The 25,778-nt window shown below is 42.3% G+C and overlaps 1 protein-coding gene and 1 long non-coding RNA gene across 2 annotated transcripts in view; one reads left to right on the top strand and one right to left on the bottom strand.

The window, feature by feature from the left end:
• The window catches only part of LOC307217050 (cytochrome P450 2J2-like), a 28,749-nt gene extending 22,736 nt beyond the window's left edge, over nucleotides 1-6,013 (bottom strand). Inside the window, exon 1 of the mRNA XM_079978063.1 lies at nucleotides 5,744-6,013. Within this exon, the coding sequence (XP_079834189.1) occupies nucleotides 5,744-5,911 (168 nt within the window). The 5' untranslated portion in view covers nucleotides 5,912-6,013. The remainder of the gene's footprint in view (nucleotides 1-5,743) is intronic.
• Nucleotides 6,014-6,958: 945 nt separating this feature from the next.
• On the top strand, nucleotides 6,959-23,255 carry LOC307217231. The gene is made up of 3 exons (XR_013839465.1): nucleotides 6,959-8,561; nucleotides 9,751-10,473; nucleotides 22,838-23,255. It is a non-coding gene; the product is annotated as an uncharacterized lncRNA (long non-coding RNA).
• The last annotated feature ends 2,523 nt before the right edge of the window (nucleotides 23,256-25,778 follow it).

The following is a 25,778-nucleotide window of genomic DNA, read 5'->3' as shown; positions in this document are numbered from 1 at the left end:
GTGCCATTCAAAATATGAAATTGGGAAAATCACCAGGACCAGATGGCCTGATGGCTAAATACTACAAGATGCTGAAAGAATGCTTAATACAACCATTGAAGGAAGTTTGCAATGAAATCATGAAGGGGAAAAAGGCACCTGAATCGTGGAAAGAGGCTTTTATCTCACTTATACCGAAGACAGAAGCTGAGAAGAACCAGGTTAGAAACTACCGCCCTATATCTTTGCTTAATGTGGATTACAAAATTTTTGCAGACATTTTGGCAAAAAGATTGAAAAGAGTGTTGATAGAGGAGATTCATAAGGACCAAACAGGCTTTCTCCCAGGGAGATATATGTCAGACAATGTGAGGAACATTATAGACATTTTAGAGTTGCTAGATGTTGATATTAACAGGAAAGCAGTCCTGATTTTTGTGGACGCGGAGAAAGCCTTTGACAATATCTGCTGGACTTTTATGAAAAAAAATCTCCAAGGGATGGGGGTAGGCCAAGGTTTTGAAAACGGTATAGGTGCAATATATTCTCAACAAAAGGCCAAGCTAATTGTAAACAATGTGGTTACAGAAGAAATACCCATAGAAAAAGGTACACGGCAGGGATGCCCAATATCCCCTTTGCTTTTTATATCAGTCCTGGAGGTTTTGTTAAACATGATTAGAAAGGACCAGTTGGTTAAAGGAGTTCAGGTCGGAGTTAGACATTACAAGTTAAAAGCATTTGCAGATGACCTAGTATTGACTTTGCAACAGCCAGATACTAGTACTAAAAGAGTATTAGAACTAATTGAAAAATTTGGTCGAGTAGCAGGTTTTAAATTGAACAAACAAAAAACGAAAGTGTTGGAAAAAAACTTAACGATGGAAGAAAGAGAGAGTTTTCAGAATGAAACAGGCCTGGAAATAACAAAAAGGGTAAAATACCTGGGGTTAAACTTAACATCCAAGAATGTGAATTTATTTAAGGATAATTATGGAAAAACTTGGGCAGAGGTAAAGAAAGATCTGGAAATATGGTCAAGGTTGAAACTTTCCTTGTTAGGCCGAATTGCTACTATTAAGATGAATGTATTGCCTAGAATGCTATTTTTATTTCAGACGTTGCAGATTTTGGACAGGATGGATTGTTTCAAGAAGTGGCAGAAAGACATATCAAAATTTGTCTGGCAGGGCAAAAAGCCCAGAATTAAATTTAAGATTTTAACTGATGCAAAGGATAGAGGGGGGTTTGCCCTGCCGGACTTAAGACTTTACTATGAATCGGCAGCTTTCTGCTGGTTGAAACACTGGCTACTTCTTGAGAACACTGACATTTTGGACCTGGAAGGGTACGACAATAGCTTTGGTTGGCATGCACATTTATGGTATGACAAGGTAAAGGTGTTAAAAAAGTTTTAAAAACCATATTGTGAGGAAAGCATTGTATAATGTTTGGATTAGATATAAAGATCTGCTGGAAAGTAAAACCCCTAGGTGGGTGTCACCAATGGAAGCTAGGGAAGTAAAAAAGCTTAATATGGACTCTAAATGGCCAAAATATCATGAAATTTTAGAATATGATGGTGAAAGGGTGAAGCTTCAGAGTTATGAGAAACTAAAGCCTAAGGTTCGAGATTGGTTGCATTATCATCAGATTAATGAGACATTTAAACAGGACAGAAAAATAGGATTTCAGAAAGAGAAGTCAAAACTAGAAACAGAACTGTTGGAACCCAATACTAAGAACTTATCAAAAATGTATAACTTGCTGTTGAAATGGAAATGGTGAAATCAGCTATGATTAAATGGGCACAAGATATCGGTCATGATATTATGTTTGCTGACTGGGAACAGTTATGGACCACCGGTATCAAATTTACTGCATGTAATGCTTTAAAAGAAAATATTATGAAAATGATCTATCGGTGGTACATGACCCCAGTCAAGCTTGCAAAAATTTACCATTTGCCTAATAATAAATGTTGGAAATGTAATGAGACTGAAGGCACCTTCTACCATCTTTGGTGGACCTGCCCAAGGGTTAAAGCTTTCTGGGAAATGATCTATAATGAAATTAAGAAGGTCCTTAAGTGGACTTTTCCTAAGAAACCAGAGGCTTTCCTTTTGGGCATGGTTGGCCAAGTGGTGTTAAAGAAGGATAGGATTTTTTTTATGTACGCCACTACAGCAGCAAGAATTCTACTGGCAAAGTATTGGAAGACGCAAGAACTACCTACTCTGGAAGAATGGCAAACAAAGGTGATTGACTTTATGGGACTGGCCGAGATGACGGGCAGAATCCGTGACCAGGGGAAAGAGACAGTGGAAGAGGACTGGAAGAAATTTAAAATATATCTTAAGAACAATTGTAAAATTGATGAATGTTAAGATGTCAGGGGGTAAGAGGTAAAGAAATTGCAGCAGTAATCAAAAAAAACTAAATGAACTTTTATGAAAGGGAATTAAGATAATGGACCTAAGGGTTGCTAAAGAATCAATAAACAAGGATGCAGGGATGGGGAGGTATGGGGAAGTCAAAAGAAAGAAGGGTATGAAACGATCAGTTGGAAATTCTGTTGATTTGTGTTGCTTTTGTTATCTGCTTGAAAAAAGAATAAAAATTATTATAAAAAAAACAAACAAAAAGATATATATTCTTCTATCTATAAATGACAAATAAGTAGTAATATATCTTACATGTGTCTCAACAAGGAACCTTAATTACCAGCTCACCTCGCCCTATTGCCCTCCAAAACAAATGGTTTAATCTCAAATTTTTATCTTAAACAGATGTCAAGGATCTTGAATTTACATCATCATTGAAAGATCTCCTTCTCTTGAAGGTCTTTTAAACAAAGGCCTGACAACCATATGTATGCTCTAATGATGTTTCCTGCTTGGCAGGGGGGCTGGGCTGGTGGCTGATGGCCCCTGTGATCTCTTCCAACTATATGAAATAAGAATCTAGCATAAGGATTTAACATTTCTTAGCTTCTAATTCCTTTGCATAATTACATTTAAGCCAATATATTTAATACATAACATAGATAGCTTTTTAGAAGAATAAACCTTTACAAAGTAAGGAAGGAACATTTTACAGCCTCAAAAATAGAAAGAAAGAAAACCTATCTTCTCCAGCCAAGCCAGTTGCCTTTTTCACTGCTCTTGACCTTTCAACCTTAGGAAAATATGGCTCAAGTTGAATGGGAGGCACATGGTTTTATTTTACTATTTACCCACTCTTAATTATGTTTTTCTCTGCTTTTTTATCTTCTGTAATATGTAGGGTCAGTGTAACCTTGGCTGTCAGCCTGTAATTCCCTTTGACTTTGAGAATTGTTTTCTGCTATAAATCAGGGGGCCCCCTTATCCAGGAGAATAAACATCTTGCCAAGGTTCTTAGGCAGCTGGTCTTCTGCCTAGCATGAACATTTGAAAATCTTTAAGCTCATTTTAAAATACAGGCCCTGATCAAACCTCAATAAAAATGCAGGCTATGATTAGATGCCTCAGAACGTTATATTTGTTGCTCAATAATTATATTCCATTTCAACAAAACAAGCTATTGCCCTCTCACCCAACATCAATGCTTATAACTCGAATTACATACAATTGCATTTTAAAGTTAACACTCTCTAACATGTTTCTTAATATATTCTGCTGTTTTCTTACACTTCAAACCCCGCTGTGGTCTTTGCATATGGGAAATAACTTTTTGTATACGGTGGTACCTCGAGTTACAAACGCTTCAAGTTAAGTTTATTTTGTGTTATGAATGATTTTAACCCGGAAGTAAGTTTTCCGAGCTCTCGGAGGCCTCCACGAATGCCAGGAGCCAGGCCCCGACATCCGTAGGATGCCCAGCAGGTCGCATCCCAATCCCAAAGTTAGGTAAGGAACACTTACCAAACAAAGACCAAGAGCAATGAAGCTGTTAAGAAAACAAAGGTGAGCCTGGGCCAAAAAGCCCTTTACCAACCCTTGCCCTACCCCCAGCCATAGCAAGATGGGTGGCACCTAGCCAGGTAAGCCCATCTACCCTGTGGGAGCGGAGAGTGGAAAATTTTGGGATTCTGCAAGGGATTTTGGGATTTGTTTATGTGTGCGTGCCCTGTGCCTTTGCCTCTGCTTTGCTCCTTTGTTTGGGGGACTTCTGGGGGACTCTGTCTTCTGCCATTCTTTTGGGGATCGTGTGGGGTTTGGGGTTCAGGTTCTTGTTTGGGGAGCTACTGGTTGACTGCGTGACTGCAGAAATGGATAAAAGCCCCCCCCCATCCAAACAATCATCAGCATGTAAGAAAATCATAAAAGTTAATTTTTTCATCTACAATGCTATCTATTTATTTTATAATACAGTATATTGATTATTGCCTTCATTTTATGGATCAATGGTCTCGTTAGACAGTAAAATTCATGTTAGATTGCTGTTTTAGGGGGTGTTTTTCATCTTCTGGAATGGATCAATCCACTTTGCCATTACAAACAAGATGAATTTTAACAGGGAGAAATGCAAAGTATTGCACTTGGGCAAAAAAAATGATGAGAGGCACAAATACAAGATGGGTGACACCTGGCTTGAGAGCAGTACATGTGAAAAGGATCTACGAGTCTTGGTTGACCACAAACTTGACATGAGCCAACAGTGTGACGCGGCAGCTAAAAAAGCCAATGCAATTCTGGGCCGCATCAATAGGAGTATAGCATCTAGATGAAGGGAAGTAATAGTGCCACTGTATTCTGCTCTGGTCAGACCTCACCTGGAGTACTGTGTCCAGTTCTGGGCACCACAGTTCAAGAAGGACACTGACAAACTGGAACGTGTCCAGAGGAGGGCAACCAAAATGGTCAAAGGCCTGGAAACGATGCCTTATGAGGAACGGCTAAGGGAGCTGGGCATGTTTAGCCTGGAGAAGAGGAGGTTAAGGGGTGATATGATAGCCATGTTCAAATATATAAAAGGATGTCACATAGAGGAGGGAGAAAGGTTGTTTTCTGCTGCTCCAGAGAAGCGGACACGGAGCAATGGATCCAAACTACAAGAAAGAAGATTCCACCTAAACATTAGGAAGAACTTCCTGACAGTAAGAGCTGTTCGACAGTGGAATTTGCTGCCAAGGAGTGTGGTGGAGTCTCCTTCTTTGGAGGTCTTTAAGCAGAGGCTTGACAACCATATGTCAGGAGTGCTCTGATGGTGTTTCCTGCTTGGCAGGGGGTTGGACTCGATGCCCCTTGTGGTCTCTTCCAACTCTATGATTCTATGATTCTACTTTCAATGGGAAAGTGTGCTTCAGGTTAAGAATGCTTCAGGTTAAAAAAAGACTTCCGGAACCAATTAAGTACTTAACCTGAAGTACCACTGTAGACTGGAAAGGTTTTCCAATCTTCTTTAAAAGATTCTAAATTTGTATCTTTTTTCAATTTTTGCCATCTTTGCATATTCCAAGATTTTCATAAACCATTCTTCTTTTGAGGGTGTTCTCTCCTCCTTCCTCAGTTTAACAGTATACAATAAATATTTTTGATCTGTAATTTTTAATGCGTATTTTCAACTTGTGTATGGTTTTGTGCTTTTCAATATTATTCATAATAATACTATTTTACATTATTACTATTATTTGTATTGCTTACAGCTTCTGACAACGGAGGCTTATGGCATTTACCAATTTAACCCATGCTATTGTTGAAACTGAAACATCACAATTGTTGGGGGAAATAGATAAAACAATTGCTGGCATCAGACTGAATTATCACTAAGATGTAAGTACCTTAATGAGAGTATCTTCATGAATCTTCAATCCAAGGATCCACAAGGTTCCAATGAGAGGAAGCTTAAGAGGGCCTGGAGGGTAATGCCTGTTTGACCACAGCAGTTTCTTGAAGTTCAGAATCAGAAGAGCCACCAGCAGAGCAATCAAAAGTGCCCATATCTCCATCCTTCTCTTGCTGTCTCTTTCTCCTTAATTCTTTCTAGGTTGCCTGGTCAGGTTCTACTCTCTTTCTCTAAGGGCTTTTTGCTTTCCTCAGAAACATCAGCAGTACTCTCTGCTTATATATGCTCAGTTATTAAAAACAAATAAGCAACAAGGGGTGTGATACCATGTGCTAATAGCCTTGGAATGTGATTGCAAGTCATGTAATACAACTGAACACTATAAGCATTTTAATATGTGTCATGCAAATGAGAGGATGTGTGATTTATATTAGACACATTGAACTTCCAAGGGACTGTGATCTACTCCCAGTATAAAATAACTGGCAGTGATCTACCCATTGTCATTGGAGAGAGGAGGTGCACGTCTGGGATGGGTGGGTGGAAGGGGAGGATTGCCCAGAGTTGTTGAGATTTTTGGAGGGTGGATTGACCAGGTTTTTGGGGGGGATACAGACATTCATTGCCCACTTTGATTCATCCCGCGATCAACCAGGTTCAGCAGGGGATCTATCGTCTGGACATACCTGATTTATATGAATTGCAGTTAGAATCCAGGCTATCTTAAGACCGATTTTATGGCACAAATATTTGGGAAATGGTTTTGTACCAACCGTTCATGTAATAAAAATGAATATGAGAAAAGCCTTGCCAGATCACACCAAAATCCTCTCTAGTGCAAATGCCCATGGGAAGCTCTCAGGCAGGACTATAGACCTCACCCACTATTGCTCCCCAGTACTGGGTGCAGAAAAGCATGAAGTGTCTGATACTGGAAGTCCAGTGCTGTCCATGGGTGCAGTGAGAAGCCTGAGCCCTTCAGCCCCTCCTCCCTCTTGCTGCCTCCTTGGTCTCTGTTCTCCCTTGAATAGTGCACAGAACTGAAGGAGAAATTTGGAAGGGTGATAGTCTTTCCTACTTCCTCTTTCTGCTCAATATGTACTGCTCAACTTTTACCCCAACCCTTAGGAAAAGCAAAGGGTGCATGTGTACGTTCTCTCTTTCTGATTCTTTTTTGGTTCTCTCTCTCTCTCTCTCTCTCTATCTATCTATCTATCTCTCTCTTTGGAGGGGGCTCATCTGAGAGAGTGGGGACTGACCCTAAATATGGGTTAAAAAAAGTGTATTCATTTTTTTCTGGAAAGTACAGTGAGTGGGTGCTTGTCATATTCAGAATGCTGTTCCAAAGAACAGGAACAGTCAGTCTGAAAGCCCCAATAATAATGCAAAATAAATAGCAAAAACAAAAGCACCAAACTTAATCAATTCCAGAAGTCCGTTTGACTTCTGAAATGTTTGAAAACCAAGGTGCCCCTGAATAGTCGATAACCGTATCAAACGTTCACCTTCCAAAAAATCATTTGAAAACTGGAACTCTTCTGGTTTTTGGAGTTTGAGAACCAAGGCGTTTGAGAACCAAGGTCCCACTGTATTGGCAGGGGAGCGGTATAACCAAGGATCTCACCTTCCTGGAGATTTTCACTTTCTATTGCCTTTTATAATTTAGAAATTTCATCACTGCTTCATGCAAAAGTAGAATGTAAAGCAGGTGTAAACCCAGAAGTTCCAACGGTGTTCAGGGTCCCTTTCACATTTTTAATTGTAAAATTAAAGTCTTGCAGTGATAGGGCCCACCTCATCAACTTACTTCTTCATTGTTCTCAGCCACAGCAAGTGTGAATGGTCAGTACATAAGATAAAAGTTCGGCCCCAGATGTATGGCTTCAGTTTCTGTAATGCCCACACGATGGCAAGGCATTCTTTCTCAATGGTCGAAAAATGTCTTTCCCTTGGAAGTAATTTCTTGCTTATGAAGGTGATGGGATGCAGGTCGTCCTTCTCTCCTTGTTGGCACAGCACGGCCCCGATCCCGGCATTGGATGCATCAGTGAAGACGGTGAACTCACGATCATAATTAGGAGCAACAAGGACTGGATCTGATGTCAAGGCGCTTTTTAAGGCATCAAAGGCCTGCTGACACGCTGCTGTCTATTTGACCTTATCTGGCTCCTTCTTCTGAGTTAGGTCAGATAAAGGCACTGCTAACTCACTAAAATTTGGAATAGATTTTCGATAATAACCGGCTAGGCCTAGGAAAGCTCTGACTTTCTTCTTGGAGGTAGGGGTAAGCCAGTTTGAAATGGCTTCTACCTTTGTCTCTAAAGGTTTCATCACTCCTCCTCCCACCATGTGTCCCAGGTATTGAACGAGCCCCCTATCTGGCATTTGCTAGCTTTGATGGTTAAGCCCACCTCTTTAATTCGCTGTAGCACTATCCCTAAGTGCTCTTTGTGTTTATCCCAAGTTGGACTGTACACAGCAATATCGTCTAAATAAGCAACTGTGAACTCTCTTAATCCGTTCAGAATTTTGTTCACCCACCAATCGTTGAAAAGTTGCTGGCACATTCTTTAATCCAAAGGGCATTACTTTAAACTCAAACAGCCCTAAGGGACTTCTAAACACAGTTTTCCCCTTGTCCCTAGGGTCCATTTTTACTTGATAGTACCCCTTTGTTAAGTCTAGGCAGGTGATGTAATGACACTGGCCTATAGCTTCAATCAGGTCATCTAAACACGGCATTGGATATGCATCTGCTTTAGTGACATGGTTCAGCTTCCTATAATCCAGTCAAAATCTGATAGATCCATCAGGTTTGTTTAATAATGAGGCATCTGATCATAGCCTGTATCTATATCAAGGCTTATATTTTGATCAGATTCCTGTATTCTAAAAATTAGCTTAAAATTCACAAATGTTTCATGCCAGGCAGAAGACCAGCTGCCTAAGTACTTTGGCAAGATGTTTATCCTCCTGGACAAGGGGGCCCCCTGATTTATAGCAGAAAACAATTCTCAAAGTCGTAAAAAGGGAATTACAGGCTGAGAGCCAAGGTTACACTGACCCTACATATTACAGAATATATAAAAAAAAGCAGAGAAAAACATAATTAAGAGTTGGTAAATAGTAAAATAAAACCATGTGCCTCCCATTAAACTTGAGCCATATTTTCCTAAGGTTAAAAGGCCAAGAGCAAATAGAAAAGCAACTGGCTTGGCTGGAGAAGGGAGTGTAAACAGAAGAAGAGGTTTTCTTCCTATTTTTATTTTGAGACTGTAAAATGTTCCTTCCTTTTTTACTTTGAGAAGGTTTATTCTTCTAAAAAGCTACCTATGATAATGTATGAAATATATTGGCTCAAATGTAATTATGCAAAGGATTTAAGAAATGTTGGATTCTTATTTCATATAGTTGTAAGAGTTGTAACTATCCTGAAATTAAGTCAGCCACCAGCCCAGCCCCCCTGCCAAGCAGGAAACATCATTAGAGCACACATATGGTTGTCAGGCCTTTGTTTAAAGACCTCCAAAAGAAGGAGATCTTTCAATGTTGATGTGAACTCAAGATAAGATAAAAATTTAAAACTAATATCCATCTGTTTCGGAGGGCAATAGGGCAAGGAGGGCAAGAGGTGAGCTGGTAATTAAGGTTCCTTGCTGAGACAAATGTAAGATAAATGACTACTTATTTGTCATTTATAGATAGAAGAATATATAGCTTTTATTTCCCATAAAAGGCAAAAGGAAATGAGTGTATCTTTTATGATTGGTTCTAGCAAACAGCCAATAGGAATTTCAACCAGGCTGAATGGACAAAGGAGGAGAAAGGGGGCTGGATTGAGAAAATATAAGTGCTGGCCATAACGGCAGGAGGCCAGGCCAGAGCTTGGTAACCATATACCACTGTGCCTCATATTTATTTGTCCGACAAATAAATTATTATTTTAATTTCTCTATTGCTGTGTTGAATATTTCATTCCAGCTAAGCGTTAACCACAAGCAGGGTGCTACAATAACACTATGGGTGCTGCCCAGGGGCTTTCCGATGGGGTTATGATCCCTGCCTTCAACATCTCCCTTACCTCATTTCTAACTTTCCCCACGTATTCTCCAGTTATCCTATAGGAGTTTACAGCAATGGGCTTGGCATCCCCGGTGTTGATATGATGTACAACTCCCTTAGCTCTACCTGGAGTATTACTGAAAATTTCCTTATAATCTTGTAGGATCTGTTTAACCTCCACCTGCTGGTTAAAGGATAATGTAGGAGCTATCTTTATTTCTTGTAGATTGCACAATTGCTCCCCTCTCGATGGTATGGCAAGGACTTCTTTATATAATGGTCCATTGCTTAGACAGAATCGCTCAGGTCTTTCAGGGGTTAAAGGCATGTCAGTTTTGGCTGCCTCAAAGCAATTAACTAAATCAGCATCTTCTTCCTGTTCTTGGGCAAAACTATGTTTTTGGTTTTTTAATAAAGGAACCAGCAGGGCTTCATTTCTCCCCTCAGAGTTCTGTTCCTCAGCTCTGTTTCCTTTGGCAACAGTAGCATTCCCCTCAGCATCGGGTGACTGTTGACCCCCCTTGGAGCAAGTAACTCCAAAAGAACTCTGTACATGCTCTAAGAGATCCCATCCGATCAGCACAGCAGTAGGAATCTCCTCAGAAATAGCAACCTGCCACTGTCCTGACCAATCTTGGAACTTAACATGGATCTCTGCCACTGGTAATACCTCAGGGTTTTTTGAAATTCCTTTTAATCGCATAACTTTCCCTGGAATTATTTTGGTGGGACAGATGATCTCTGGGTGGACAATAATGACTTGTGAACTTGTATCTTTTAACCCTAGAAATCTCCTCCCTTCAATCCAAATATCTTCCCCGGCATTTTTCAAAAGAAGATTGTCTTGTTTTATAGCATAGCAATGTGCCACTTTAGCCTCCACCACTTCAGCAGGCTTTGGCCTATCCTGACTAGCTTAGCTCTCCTCAGCTGCTTTGATACAATACATTTTTTTCTGAGGGCTAATACTGACAGACTTTTCCCCTCCAGCTCCACAATTAAAACTTTTGTGACTTGTGACTGGAAGGCGGAAAATGAGGCAGAAGGGCTGGCGCAGCAGTAACTTAAACTGCAATCCACACCCCCTCCAAGCTGCCTGGTTGGGCGCTTACCTGTGGGGCATGGGTGCGCCAGCCAGGTGAGTGGGGCAGGGGGCATAACGCCCCCTGCATGGCACAGAAATCGCGTCCCGCCCACAACACCTCCCCTCTTGGAGGGAGGAGAGGCTTTCCCCTTGTCTTTCTCTGAAGATGGGTTTCCCTTTGACTGTTGGAATTTATTTCTGTTAGTCCCCCACACTTTCCCGCCAAAACTTGGTTCATCAAACCTATGGTCCCTTATTTCATTTATTTGGTCAGCTAAGTTAGTGGCTTCTTGAAGCGTTTGAGGGTGTCTTTCCTTTATATGATATTTTAATTGGCCGTTTATCGTTTCAAAAAATTGTTCCAGAGCAAACACTTCTCTGATTTTTGGAACAGAGTCTGTCCTCTCCTGTTCTAACCATTTTGTGAGGTAGTTTGAGATTTTAGCCCCAAGCTGAGCATATGTCTCCTGTCTCACTTTAGTCACACTTCTAAATTTCTTTCTCAGTTGTTCTGAGGTAATCCCAAACCTGGTGTATATTAGTTGCTTAAATTTGCATGTCGAGGTCCCCAGGGCCACCCCAATAACTCACACATCACACCAAAAATTTAGTTTAAGGTTTTTGGCATAATTTTGGCCACAACTTTATTAAAATACAAACATGTGAGTGGTTGCTTAGGCATTGGTTGCAACTAGCTGCCCCCAGCATGGGGGACAGTCTGACATTCCGCACGCCTGCGAAAGTCAGAAAAGGGGAATACACTTGGGGCTAGCGACGGAGCAGGGAACCTGCCCTCAGCCCACCCCAAATGCAGCCAGGAGCTCTTGCAGTGGCCTGAGCCCCCTTGACAGGGTGGACAAGCAATAGTTAGCCCCCGATTCCTTTAACGGAATCCCTTGCAGCAGCAGCATTAGAGGGGCAGGCACAGCCAATCCATGCCCCTCAACCAACCAAATCATAAACCAATGCCTAACCGCAACCTTACAAGTTGTGACGATTTGCTATGCAATAGGCAAAAACCAAATGGCACCAGCCAGTCAGCCAGATGGACAAAATTCCTACCGGGCCCCTGCCCCAAATGCAGACGACCCCATGACAGGCATAGCAAGGTCAAGCAAACAACCCTAATTCTAGGGAGGGGGGACGGGCAATCTGATGCACGGGTGAAAAGAGGAAGCCCTAGCCTCGTGCAAGGAGTTTTAGCATTTCTGGCTGTCAATCAACAAATGGCAACATTAACTTCTTCCCAACGACAAGGGAAGCCCAATCGCATCAGTGGCCAACAGTCAATTAGCCTGCCCCACAACTTTGGCGTGTCCTGGCGGCCCCCACCGCAACACGTGCTCTCCATGAAGGAGAACACGTTATATCAAAGTTTTTGGATTCGTCCTCAGCCATTTGAGCATAGATTTCAGCTAATGCCCCACTTATCCTGGCTCTAAGTATCTTCATCTTAACTTCATCTTTCACTTGAAAATCTTGACAATCTCTTTCAAATGATATAATAAAAGCCTCAGGGCTATCTTTTTCCTTAAACTCAGGAAAATGCTTTAAATCTACCTTCACTTGAGTTTGACTACTGGTGTTATTACTATTATTTTGATTCTCCATAGCTGCTAATTTCAGTTTCCTCATCTCCAGCTGAAATTGCATTCTTTCGCTCTCACTTTCCCTCTCCTGCTCAGCCCTAATTCTTTTGCTCTCCTGCTCAGCCTTAATTTTTTCGCTCTCAGCTTTAATTCTTTCTATTTCTTGTGCAGATCTAATATTTTCTAATTCCAACTTATATTCTTGTTCTAACTTCCACTTTACAAATTCTTCAGAGAATTTTGGATCTCTTGCCTCAGGTTGAATATTAGTTACATTTTCTAAACTCTGCTCTTCCCTCTTAGGATTTCCATTCTCCTCTCCTTCAGAGCTTTCATAAGTTGTTTCCATCACAGGGTTTCTTAACTTTTTGGGTGGCATATTGTGTGAGTGAGAATTATCAGTAAATTAACAAAATAAGAGAAATTTCCTCTCAGTACTGTTCCTTCTGGTTAGGCTTCTCTCAAGACTCTGGTCCCAAAGTTCTGCTATAGGTTTTCTCCCTAACCCTTCAAGCTTCACTTCCTCTGACCACGAGCCTAAACCCTCTACCAGAACAGACTTTGAGCTCTCTTTCTCTTTGTTATCTTGGCTTTGCGGCTTATCTTGGGTATTTACAACTACACACTTGGGCTAGGTAATCACTTCACTGATTTACCCTTCCCCCTCCAGGTGTATTGTTTTCCCCAACACAGGCGTCTCTATATGATCCCGCCTCAAGCGTTTGATTTGGATCCCACTGCTGCCGTCACTTTCATGATGGCTAGGCGCAGCAACCTAAATATCTCACCATAGGGTATTGATTGGATCCCACTGGCATATAGATGTTATCTCAACACTTGCCTACCACTTTTGTGGTCGCAGGTATTGATGTTATCCCACCGCTGTACCACCACTTCTGTGGCGATCACACAGGGTCCCCGGATGTTTGACGGTCTATTGACCCTGTGCCACCACTGCGATTGCTTTCTTCGCTGCCACCAACCCATTTCCCTGTTGGTTTCTGTTTCCCTCACTGTGCAGCAAAATGCTTGTCACAAGACAATTGTTTACATTCCACAGTCAGAGTTACTGTTGGGTTCCCACGGGAATGGGAGACTGGATGTGAAGTACACTGGTTTCCTGTTTTTCAGTGTTCTCTCGGTTCTTTGTTTCGAGAGGAGTTGCAAGATGTCTGTGTGTTCTCAGTATAGTTGAGAAATAAACTTCAGCATGTAGCACAAATACCTGCTTATCCTTTCGTTGCCGGAATGCTCTGATTGGGCTCCAGATAATGACGAGCCTGTGCCAGCTTCAGATGGGCCAAAATTGGTCGAAATCTCACATTTTTTGTTCCGGGCCCAGAAAAACGGAATCGGACGGACTAATGGCTGCTGGCAGAGGAACAGAGGAACGGATCGGACGTTATCTGCTCTGCGCATCAAGAAGATTGATGAGAGGTATGTGCTCTTACTATGGGAAGCCTGCCAGTTCCTAATTAATGGCTTTAGGGCTGGACTTTGAACTTTTAAGCCATTTGCCATGGCAGAGGCTCCAGAGGCTTGGCAGAGGCTTGGAAAAGAATGTACTTTTGGATGCAGCTGCTGTACACAGACGCAGCTGGCTAAAAAGCAGCTTGATTGATGATGCAGAAGGCTAATGCCATAGTCATGGCAGCCCTTCGTGATGCTTTTGGGATTCCAAAGCTCGATAAAAAGAATTATGCAGAGTGGGTATTGTATGCAGAGGCTCTTCTGCGAAAAGAGGGTCTGTTTGATGTCATAACAGGCACCCCCCCAGCTCCGTTGACAGATGAATGGAGAGCTAAGGATTCAAAAGCAAGGGGAACTCTTACGTTGCTGGTATCCCCATAAGAGCTATGCCTATTGCGTGATAAGGCCTCAGCCAAATAAATTTGGGACACTTTGCGAGATGTTCATTTGAGAACAGAGGCTGGTGCTTCTTTGTTCTACTATGCCAAGTTGCATGATATGGCACATGCTGAAGGTGCAGATGTGCGTACTCATCTGATGGAGATGCAGAATCTGAGACATGAGCTGCAACAGAGAGGTCTCACTTTTCCAGAGGCTGTGTATTCCTTCATGATACTACATTCTTTGGGTTCAAGTTGGGAGTCCGTTGCCACACAGATTGCTGTTCTACCAACTGCTCAGCTCACGGTAGCCCATGTTACTGCTGTTGTTCTCAATGAAGCAGACCACCGGGGTGCTAGCTGCATCGGTAAGGGGGATTCTTCACAGACGTCATCCCAGAATGCAGTGGAACCACCAGATGGCGCCAAAGCTTTGAAGGCAGTGAAATGCTACTTGTGTGGATGTCTAGGCCATATGAAGAGGGAATGCAGATATCCCAGGGCCAAGACAGAGCAGCACAGCGAAAGCTCATCGTGTGGAAAAAGCAAAGGCAAAGGCAAAGGTCTGGTGTCCAGGACAACGCAGCACAAGGTGATGGTCTCACGCTTCACTACAAAAGTCCCAAAGGTCCACAAGACGTCTAGATCTTTCTTCGTTGTGGATTCAGGAGCAACCCGCCACTTATGCAACAACAAGCGACTGTTCGTGTCTTTTACACCACAGGAAGGTGCGATTCACCAGGCGGATGACCACACGATATCCAGTCAAGGCTACGGAACTGTTGTTCTTCACAGTTTGGACTTGTCGATACAAGATGTGCTCTACGTTCCAGATGCCACACACAATCTACTCAGTGTTGCGCAGCTGAATGAACAGAAAATTGACGTTTCCTTCAAGAACAAGAAGTGCACCATCACAAAGAAAAACGATTATGTATTGCATGCTGAATATGTTGATCGTTTGTTTGTTTTGTATTTTGATGATGATGTGCAGGATGAAACTTTTTGCATTGCAGGTTCTAACAAAGGTTTGCATGCAGGATGTATTCATGATTTTCACAGGAAATTTGGTCATTTGCATTTTGAGGCAGTATCTAAAATGCCTGCCTTGGTTGAAGGTATGACTATTAAACCCTGCAGGTACCACATGAAGTATAAGGCATGTGCAGCAAACAAGGTGAAAATGGCTGTGAAAGGTAAGGTGTCTAGTAGGCAAGCTACAGAACCATACCAGGTTGTTCATGCTGATTTGGTTGGTCCACTATCACCCTCTTTGGGTGGAAACAGGTACTTCATGGTTCTCATTGATGCATTTTCCAGGTATATTTATGTGTTCAATCTCAAGCAGAAATCAGAGGCATTTCAAAGGTTCAAGGAATTCTGTGCTTGGTTGGAAAATGTGCATGGTAAGAGGATAAAAACTCTTTTCACTGATCGTGGGGGGGAATTCACTTCTCAGCAGTTTGAAGCTTTTCTGACTGAGAAAGGAATTCAGCATGATTTGTCTAGTCCTCGCTCACCATGGCAGAATGGACTTTGCGAGAGAGCAGGTCAAACATTGCTTCAAGGGTTAAAAACCTTGCTGCATGATGCCAATCTTCCAGAGAGTTATTGGGCGGAATCTTTGGCCTGTTTTGTTTACAGTTACAATCGGAGGTTATCATCATCGATTGGTTGTACCCCCTATGAGAAGATGTTTGGCAGGAAACCATACATCAAACACATGAGAATTTTTGGTTCTGACATGTGGGTTCACACACCACAAAGCTCCAAGTTAGGCAAGCGTGGATTGCATGGTATCTTTCTAGGGTATCAGAAAGGTTCTTACAGAGTAATGATGACCGACTCTAAGACAATTAGGCTCACAAGAAGTGTTGAGTACAATGCCAAGTGGGGGGAGAATGTGGGAATTTTCCAATGTTATCCTGATGACAGTGATGAGACTGAGGATAGGCAACAGCCACAGCAACAGCAGCAGCCACAGCCACAGCTGCCACAACAACCCACACCCACTGATGAAGGTCCTGATCCTGAATCTGAGACTGAATCAGATGATTCAGAGGATTTCAAGAGTGTGAAAGCCTCTATGTGACCCTCTGAAGGCTCTGATCAAGAACTGGAGGAACCATTGTTCACAATAGGTCACTTTTGTCCTAAGAAGGAAGAGGAGAGTGTTGAAGACCTACGGCTAATTCGCAGGTCACAAAGAGCCACTAAAGGCAGACTTCCAAAGAGATTTGCTGATGAATTTGCTAAAACAGCAGTAGCAGCTGTTAAAAGCTCCAAGAAGGTATTTGAACCTTCAAGTTTCCATGAAATCCAGGATTTGGATTCAAAGGATGCTGAGCCATGGTTAACTGCCATGAAGGCTGAGCTTGATTCCTTAGAGAGGAACAAAACATGGGAGCTAGTTCCAGTAGTTCCAGGAATGAAACTGCTTGGAAGCAAATGGGTCTTCAAAGCGAAGACAGATCAAAATGGCAAGATAGTCAGACACAAAGCCAGATTGGTTTTTCACAGGTACCAGGTGAAGACTATCACGAGACCTACTCACCCACCGTGAGGTATGAGAGCATTAGGCTTATGCTCAAGCTTGCTGCAGAGGAGAATCTACACGTTTCTCACCACGATGTGAATACAGCATTTTTGTACGGATCTCTAGGTGAATCACTGTATATGCATCCACCTGATGGCGTACAGGTAAAACAGGGATTTGTTTGTTCTCTGAAGAAATCCCTTTATGGTCTCAAACAAAGTGCACGGTGTTGGCACACTAAACTCACTGAAGTATTGTTTTCTCTAGGTTTTCAGCAAGGGAAAGCTGATCCATGTGTATTTGTCAAAGAGGAGGGGCAAAAGAAGCTGTATTGCTTGTTTTATGTTGATGATATTTTGTTCTTTTGGAAAGATATCACGATGTACAATGACGCCCTAGCTCAACTGAAAGAGCACTTTGACATGAAAGATCTTGGAGAGGTAAACAACTACCTATCTCTGGAGATAGAGAGAGATCAAGATGGTAACATTCTAGTACACCAGTCACGGAAAATTGCTGATGTGTTAAGCAAACTAAACCTGATGGATGCTAACCCTGTAGATACACCGATGACAACAGGTTATCTTTTTTTTAATTTTTTATTAAGATTTTTTAATACAATACATAAGAATAAAAAGTATAACATATATCTCAGCATAGTTTCACCACTTCTTTGGACTTCCTCTCATCTCCCGCTCCTACCTTCATTCCAATAATATTTGCCAGCAATTTATCATCTTGATTCTACTCTTATATCTAATTTTCTGGTCTCCAATCCCCTTTAACCAAATCTTAGAAATTTAACTATAATTTAATAATTATTCAAAAAAATTTTAATTGTTTTAAATTGTTACATAGCTTATCTTCATTACTCCATCTAGTTTAGTGGTGCCAAATTATTTATGATCCAGCATCCTTCTTAACATTCAACCAAATTACAATGTTTTTGCAAATAAATCTTGAATTTCTTCCAGTCTTCTTCCATCCTCTCCTCTCCCAGGTCTCGGATTCTGCCAGTCATTTCTGCCAGTTCCATGTAGCCTATCAGTTGCGTCTGCCATTCTTCCAGTGTGGGTAGATCTTGGGTTTTCCAGTATTTAGCGATAAGTATCCTTGCTGCCGTTGTTGCATACCGGAAAAAAATTCGGTCCTTCTTTGCCACCCTCTGACCGATAATGCCCAAAAGGAAGGCCTCTGGTTTCTTAAGGAAGGTATACCTAAATACCTTTTTCAGCTCATTATATATCATTTCCCAAAAAGCCTTCACTTTAGGACAGGTCCACCAGAGGTGAAAGAATGTTCCTTCATTCTCTTTACATTTCCAACATTTATTATCAGACAAATGGTATATTTTTGCGAGTTTGACTGGGGTCATGTACCATCTATATATCATTTTCATAACATTTTCTTTCAAAGCATTACATGCAGTGAAATTCAACCCAGAGGTCCACAACCTTTCCCAGTCCTCAAACATGATATTATGTCCAATATCCTGTGCCCATTTAATCATGACCGATTTGACCGTTTCATCTTGTGTATTCCATTTTAACAGCAAGTTATACATTCTTGAAAGTACCTTAGTCCTAGGTTCTAACAGTTCTGTTTCCAATTTCGATTTCTCCACCTGGAATCCTAACTTTTTGTCATTTTTAAACATTTCTTTAATCTGAGCGTAATGTAACCAGTCTCGCACTTTATCCTTCATTTTCTCAAAACTCTGCAATTTCCAGTTGTCTCCATCTTTTTCTAGTATTTCCCAATATTTTGGCCATTTGGCCTCCATATTGAGTCTTTTTCGGGCCTTTGCTTCCAAAGGTGAGAGCCACCTTGGAGTTTTGTTTTCCAATAAGTCTTTATATTTTATCCAGACATTAAACACTGCCATTCTGACAATATGGTTCTTAAAGGGCTTATTGATCTTAACCTTGTCATACCATAAGTATGCATGCCAACCAAAAGCATTGTTAAAACCTTCCAGATCCAATACATCAGTGTCTTCGAGAAGTAACCAATCTTTTAGCCAGCAGAAAGCTGCTGACTCATAGTACAACCTTAGGTCTGGCAGGGCAAAGCCCCCTCTTTCTTTCGCATCAGTTAATATCTTAAACTTAATTCTGGGCTTTTTGCCCTGCCAGACAAATTTGGAAATATCTCTCTGCCACTTCCGGAAGCACTCCGCCTTGTCCACAATCTGTAATGTTTGAAATAAAAACAGCATTTTTGGCAATACATTCATCTTGATAGCAGCAATTCGGCCTAACAAAGAAAGTTTCAGTTTTGTCCAACTGTCTAAGTCTCTCTTAATTTCTGACCAACATTTATCATAATTGTCCTTAAATAGACTCAGATTTTTTGCTGTTATGTTTACCCCTAGGTACTTTACTTTTTTAACCACGTTTAGTTCTGTCTCTCTCTGAAACCTATCTGTCAAATTTTTTCCCAGTACCTTTGTTTTCTGTTTGTTTAATTTAAATCCCGCCACCCGACCAAAGTCTTGAATCAATTGTAATACTCTTTTCGTACTAGATTCTGGCTCCTGCAAGGTCAAAACTAGGTCATCTGCAAAGGCTTTAAGTTTATATTGTTTCACTCCGACCTGAATTCCTTCCACCAACCGGTCCCCTCTAATCATATTCAAGAGCACCTCCAGAATCGAGATAAATAACAGTGGGGAGATAGGACAGCCTTGTCGTGTTCCTTTTTCAATTTTGAATTCTTCTGTAACCACATTGTTAACTATCAATTTAGCCTTTTGTTCTGAATAAATTGCATCAATCCCATTTTCAAAACCCCGTCCCACTCCCATCCCTTCTAAATTTCCCTTCATAAATTTCCAAGAGACATTGTCAAAGGCCTTCTCCGCATCTATAAAAATTAGCACTGCTTTTGTGTTGATATTTGTTTGCAAGAGTTCCAAAATATCAATAATGTTCCTTGTATTAGCAAACAAATGTCTACCTGGGAGAAACCCTGCCTGGTCCTTGTGAATTACTTCATTCAAAACTTTTTTCAGTCTACTTGCCAAAATGTCTGCAAATATTTTGTAATCCACATTTAAGAGAGAGATGGGACGGTAGTTCTTAAGTTGTGTCTTTTCAGCTTCCGATTTTGGTATCAATGTGATAAAAGCTTCTTTCCACGATTCCGGCGCCTTCTTCCCCTCCATAATTTCATTGCTAACCTCCATCAATGGTTGTATCAAGTAGTCTTTCAATGTCTTATAGTACTTGGAGATCAGCCCATCTGGCCCTGGAGATTTGCCAAATTTCATGTTCTGAATGGCTTGTTCGATCTCTTGGCGTGTTATTTTACAATTCAGGATTGATCTGTTTTCTTGTGACAATTTTGGCAATCCATTCTTTTTCAAAAATTGTTTAATCTCAGCCTCATCTTGCGGCCCGATGACAACAGGTTATCAGGTAGATGACACTGAAGGAGCATTTTCTGACACTACACTGTACAGGAGTGCGCTAGGCAAACTAAACTTCATTGCCAGATGTTCAAGACCTGACATTGCTGTTAGCTGTAATTTGCTAAGCAGACAAGTCAACAATCCTACTGTTAAGGATTGGAAAGCTCTGAAACGCATAGCTCGCTATTTGAAAGGCACTATGCATTACAGACTGAGATTTAACAATCAGAAGTCTGGTGGTCTTGAGATGCAAGTTTTGGTGGTGACACTACAGACAGGAAAAGTACGTCTGGAGTTTGCTACATGTACAATCAGGGTCTATTTGGTCATGCAAGAAGCAAACAACAGTTAGCTTAAGTACTTGTGAAGCTGAACTGAAAGCACTGTCTTATTCACTTAAAGATTGTGAATGGTTGTTACAATTGTGCAAAGACATGAAAATTCCTGTCAAATGTCCAATCCAGGTTTACCAGGACAACAAAGCATGTTTGGCTTTGCTGAATTCTGAAGGTTGTAAGCAAAGCACGAAGCATTTGCAACTGAAATTGCAACATGCTAGGGAATGTGTTCAGAAGGGACTTGTAAAGGTGTCCTATATGCCAGGTAATGAAATTCCTGCTGATGTATTGTCCAAGGTTGTATCAAGGGATCAACACTGTACCTATGTGCAGAAGTTGGGTTTGCACTAATATTGTACGAACATGCTGCCCAGTGATGTTCACAGAAACGGGGAGGATGTTGGTTTCTGCTTACAACTACACACTTGGGCTAGGTAATCACTTCACTGATTTACCCTTCCCCCTCCAGGTGTATTGTTTTCCCCAAGACAGGTGTCTCTATATGATCCCGCCTCAAGCATTTGATTTGGATTTGGATCCCGCTGCTGCTGTCACTTTTGTGATGGCTAGGCGCAACAACCTAAATATCTCACCATAGGGTATTGATTGGATCCCACCGGCATATAGATGTTATCTCAACACTTGCCTACCACTTTTGTGGTTGCAGGTATTGATGTTATCCCACCACTGTACCACCACTTCTGTAGTGATCACACAGGGTCCCCGGATGTTTGACGGTCTATTGACCCTGTGCCACCACTGCGATTGCTTTCTTCGCTGCCACCAACCCATTTCCCTGTTGGTTTCTGTTTCCCTCACTGTGCAGCAAAATGCTTGTCACAAGACAATTGTTTACATTCCACAGTCAGAGTTACTGTTGGGTTCCCACGGGAATGGAAGACTGGATGTGAAGTACACTGGTTTCCTGTTCTCTCGGTTCTTTGTTTCGAGAGGAGTTGCAAGATGTCTGTTTGTGTGTTCTCGGTATAGCTGAGAAATAAACTTCAGCATGTAGCACAAATACCTGCTTATCCTTTCGTTGCCGGAATGCTCTGATTGGGCTCCAGATAATGACGAGCCTGTGCCAGCTTCAGATGGGCCAAAATTGGTCGAAATCTCACATTTTTTGTTCCGGGCCCAGAAAAATGGAATCGGACGGACTAATGGCTGCTGGCAGAGGAACAGAGGAACGGATCGGACGTTATCTGCTCTGCGCATCAAGAAGATTGATGAGAGGTATGTGCTCTTACTATGGGAAGCCTGCCAGTTCCTAATTAATGGCTTTAGGGCTGGACTTTGAACTTTTAAGCCATTTGCCATGGCAGAGGCTCCAGAGGCTTGGCAGAGGCTTGGAAAAGAATGACGGTCTATTGACCCTGTGCCACCACTGCGATTGCTTTCTTCACTGCCACCAACCCATTTCCCTGTTGGTTTCTGTTTCCCTCACTGTGCAGCAAAATGCTTGTCACAAGACAATTGTTTACATTCCACAGTCAGAGTTACTGTTGGGTTCCCACGGGAATGGAAGACTGGATGTGAAGTACACTGGTTTCCTGTTCTCTCGGTTCTTTGTTTCGAGAGGAGTTGCAAGATGTCTGTTTGTGTGTTCTCGGTATAGTTGAGAAATAAACTTCAGCATGTAGCACAAATACCTGCTTATCCTTTCATTGCCAGAACGCTCTGCTTGGGCTCAAGATAAGGACGAGCCTTTGCCGGCTTCAGATGGGCCGAAGCTGGTCGAAATCTAACACACGGAGTCCAGACAGTTGTTAACATTAACTAATAATCAAGTTTATTTATAGGCATGAACAAGCTTATGGTTTCAGTTAATTTTTCTTGGCAGTTTCTTAATCTTAGTTCCTTAACTGTCCTATGCGTTCCTAACAACTTCAAACTGATTATTCCAACTATCTATCTGACTCCACCTCTCATTCTCTCACCACACAACTCAACCAACCCACAGACTATTCTCCCTCCTCCTTCTTCAACTCCCAACTCTCAACTGACTTTCACACAACTCCCACTCTAACTCTAACCCCTCCTATCAGTTTCTCTCTGGCCAATCACATCACACTCATTTAACCCTTTCCTTATGACCCACCTAGGAGGCAAACGCCACAGGTGCAAACCTATTACACTCACTTGGTTATTGCTTCTTCTCCAGCAATTCCAGGAACTGTATTCATCTGGTTATGAGAGTTTATGATTTCTACTGCAGCCTTGTTGGCATTTTATGGAGCCTTTTGCCCCAGAGAATTGATGGCAAGCTGCAGGTCTGATGTCTTTGGCACTGCTTTTTGGAGATGTGATCACCTGTCAGACTCAAAGGGTTCTCTCCTCCCCCGGCAGCATCAAGGATCAAAGAAGAAACAAGAAAGTTCGTATTTTGTGGGCGTTTTATTCAGCAATTGTAGAGCTAGACAAACAGCTCCGTCTTAACTCCACAGTAACGTTGCTCACTCTGAGCCCTCCCATTTCTTCCCCAGCAACAGCCTGTGGCTCTATAGGAGGCTTCAGGAGTCCATTGTCCTTGGGCCCTTTGCTCTTGAATTCTGAGTCAGTGACGAGTGCAAGCTTCTATGCTGTCCAAAGAACTCTCTGTTGGCAGTTCTCCAACTCCCCCTCCTTTGCCTAAGAAAGGGGTCAGCAAACTTTTTCAGCAAGGGGCCATTCCACTGTCCCTCAGACCTTGTGGGGGACCGAATATATTTGGGGGGGGGGAATGAATGAATTCCTATGCCCCACAAATTATTATTATTATTATTATTATTATTATTATTATTATTATTATTAATACCCCGCCCATCTGGCTGGGCTTCCCCAGCCACTCTGGACAGCTTCCAACAAAATATTAAAATACAGTAATGCATCAAACATTAAAAGCTTCCCTAAACAGGGCTGCCTTCAGATGTTTTCTAAAAGTCTGGTAGTTGTTGTTCTCTTTGACATCTGGTGGGAGGGCATTCCACAGGGTGGGTGCCACTACCGAGAAGGCCCTCTGCATGGTTCCCTGTAACCTCACTTCTCGCAGTGAGGGAACCGCCAGAAGGCCCTCGGTGCTGGACCTCAATGTCCGGGCTGAACGATGGGGGTGGAGATGCTCCTTCAGATATACTGGACCGAGGCCCAGAGATGCATTTTAAATAAAAGGACACATTCTACTCATGTAAAAACACGCTGATTCCCGGACCATCTGCGGGCCGGATTTAGAAGGTGATTGAGCCGGATCCAGCCCCTGGGCCTTAGTTTGCCTACCCACAGCCTAAGATCTCAAAACTTGGCAGCTCAGCATTCTGCTGTAAAACAATCCTGTCTCCCTCTTCTCTGGAAACTACATGGGAAGGGGGGCTGATCCCCCCACTCCCACTCCTCCTCCAAGGGAAGCAGAGGAGAAGGAGGGGCCGGTTCCCAAGCCTCTTCTGCAGTCCAGTCCCTGGCATCAGCCCACAGGGGGGTGCTACTGCATTGGAGGCAGTCTAAGACCAACCAAAGGGGTTTGGGGGCTACTGTTGAGTTAGCCAGTTTCCAACACCCTGTCTTTATAGAGTGGCAACCATTAAGGGATACTTGTTAACTCAGCCTGCAGGCAACTTAATTCATGTTTATCAGTCCCCACTTCTGCAGTATCCTTTGCTGTCTCCTGTTACATGTGCAAAGAATGTTGTTGCTGGTCTTTATGCTTTTAGCATTGCTTATTGTGGAGCTTGCATTTATTTTGCCAAAGTTTGTGTCCTTTCTTCTTCATAGAATCATAGAATCATAGAATCGTAGAGTTGGAAGAGACCACAAGGGCCATCGAGTCCAACCCCCTGCCAAGCAGGAAACACCATCAGAGCACTCCTGACATATGGTTGTCAAGCCTCTGCTTAAAGACTTCCAATGAAGGAGACTCCACCACACTCCTTGGCAGCAAATTCCACTGCTCTTACTGTCAGGAAGTTCTTCCTAATGTTTAGATGGAATCTTCTTTCTTGTAGTTTGGAGCCATTGCTCCGTGTCCGCTTCTCTGGAGCAGCAGAAAACAACCTTTCTCCCTCCTCTATGTGACATCCTTTTATATATTTGAACATGGCTATCATATCACCCCTTAACCTCCTCTTCTCCAGGCTAAACATGCCCAGCTCCCTTAGCCGTTCCTCATAAGGCATTGTTTCCAGGCCTTTGACCATTTTGGTTGCCCTCCTCTGGACACGTTCCAGTTTGTCAGTGTCCTTCTTGAACTGTGGTGCCCAGAACTGGACACAGTACTCCAGGTGAGGTCTGACCAGAGCAGAATACAGTGGCACTATTACTTCCCTTCATCTAGATGCTATACTCCTATTGATGCAGCCCAGAATTGCATTGGCTTTTTTAGCTGCCACGTCACACTGTTGGCTCATGTCAAGTTTGTGGTCAACCAAGACTCGTAGATCCTTTTCATATGTACTGCTCTCAAGCCAGGTGTCACCCATCTTGTATTTGTGCCTCTCATTTTTTTTTTGCCCAAGTGCAATACTTTACATTTCTCCCTGTTAAAATACATCTTGTTTGTTTTGGCCCAGTTCTCTAATCTGTCAAGGTCATTTTGAAGTGTGATCCTGTCCTCTGGGGTGTTAGCCACCCCTCCCAGTTTGGTGTCATCTGCAAATTTGATCAGGATGCCCTTGAGTCCATCATCCAAGTCGTTGATAAAGATGTTGAATAAGACGGGGCCCAAGACAGAACCCTGTGGCACCCCACTAGTCACTCTTCTCCAGAATGAAGAGGAACCATTGATGAGCACCCTTTGGGTTCGGTCAGTCAGCCAGTTACAAATCCACTGAGTGGTAGCATAGTCAAGTCCGCATTTTACCAGCTTCTTTACAAGAATATCATGGGGCACCTTGTCAAATGCCTTGCTGAAATCAAGGTAAGCTACATCCACTGCGTTCCCTTCATCTACCAGGCTTGTAATTCTGTCAAAAAAACGAGATCAGGTTAGTCTGACACGACTTATTTTTCAGAAATCCATGCTGACTATTGGTGATCACAGTATTCCTTTCTAGGTGCTCACAGACTGTTTGCTTAATGATCTGCTCCAGAATCTTCCCTGGTATTGATGTCAGACTGACTGGGTGGTAATTATTTGGGTCCTCTCTTTTCCCCTTTTTGGAAATAGGGACAACATTTGCCCTCCTCCA

This window comes from Podarcis cretensis (genome assembly GCF_951804945.1).
Source record: "Podarcis cretensis genome assembly, chromosome: 5".
Classification (NCBI taxonomy): Eukaryota; Metazoa; Chordata; class Lepidosauria; order Squamata; family Lacertidae; genus Podarcis; species Podarcis cretensis.
This window is presented reverse-complemented; position numbering and strand designations above follow the sequence as displayed.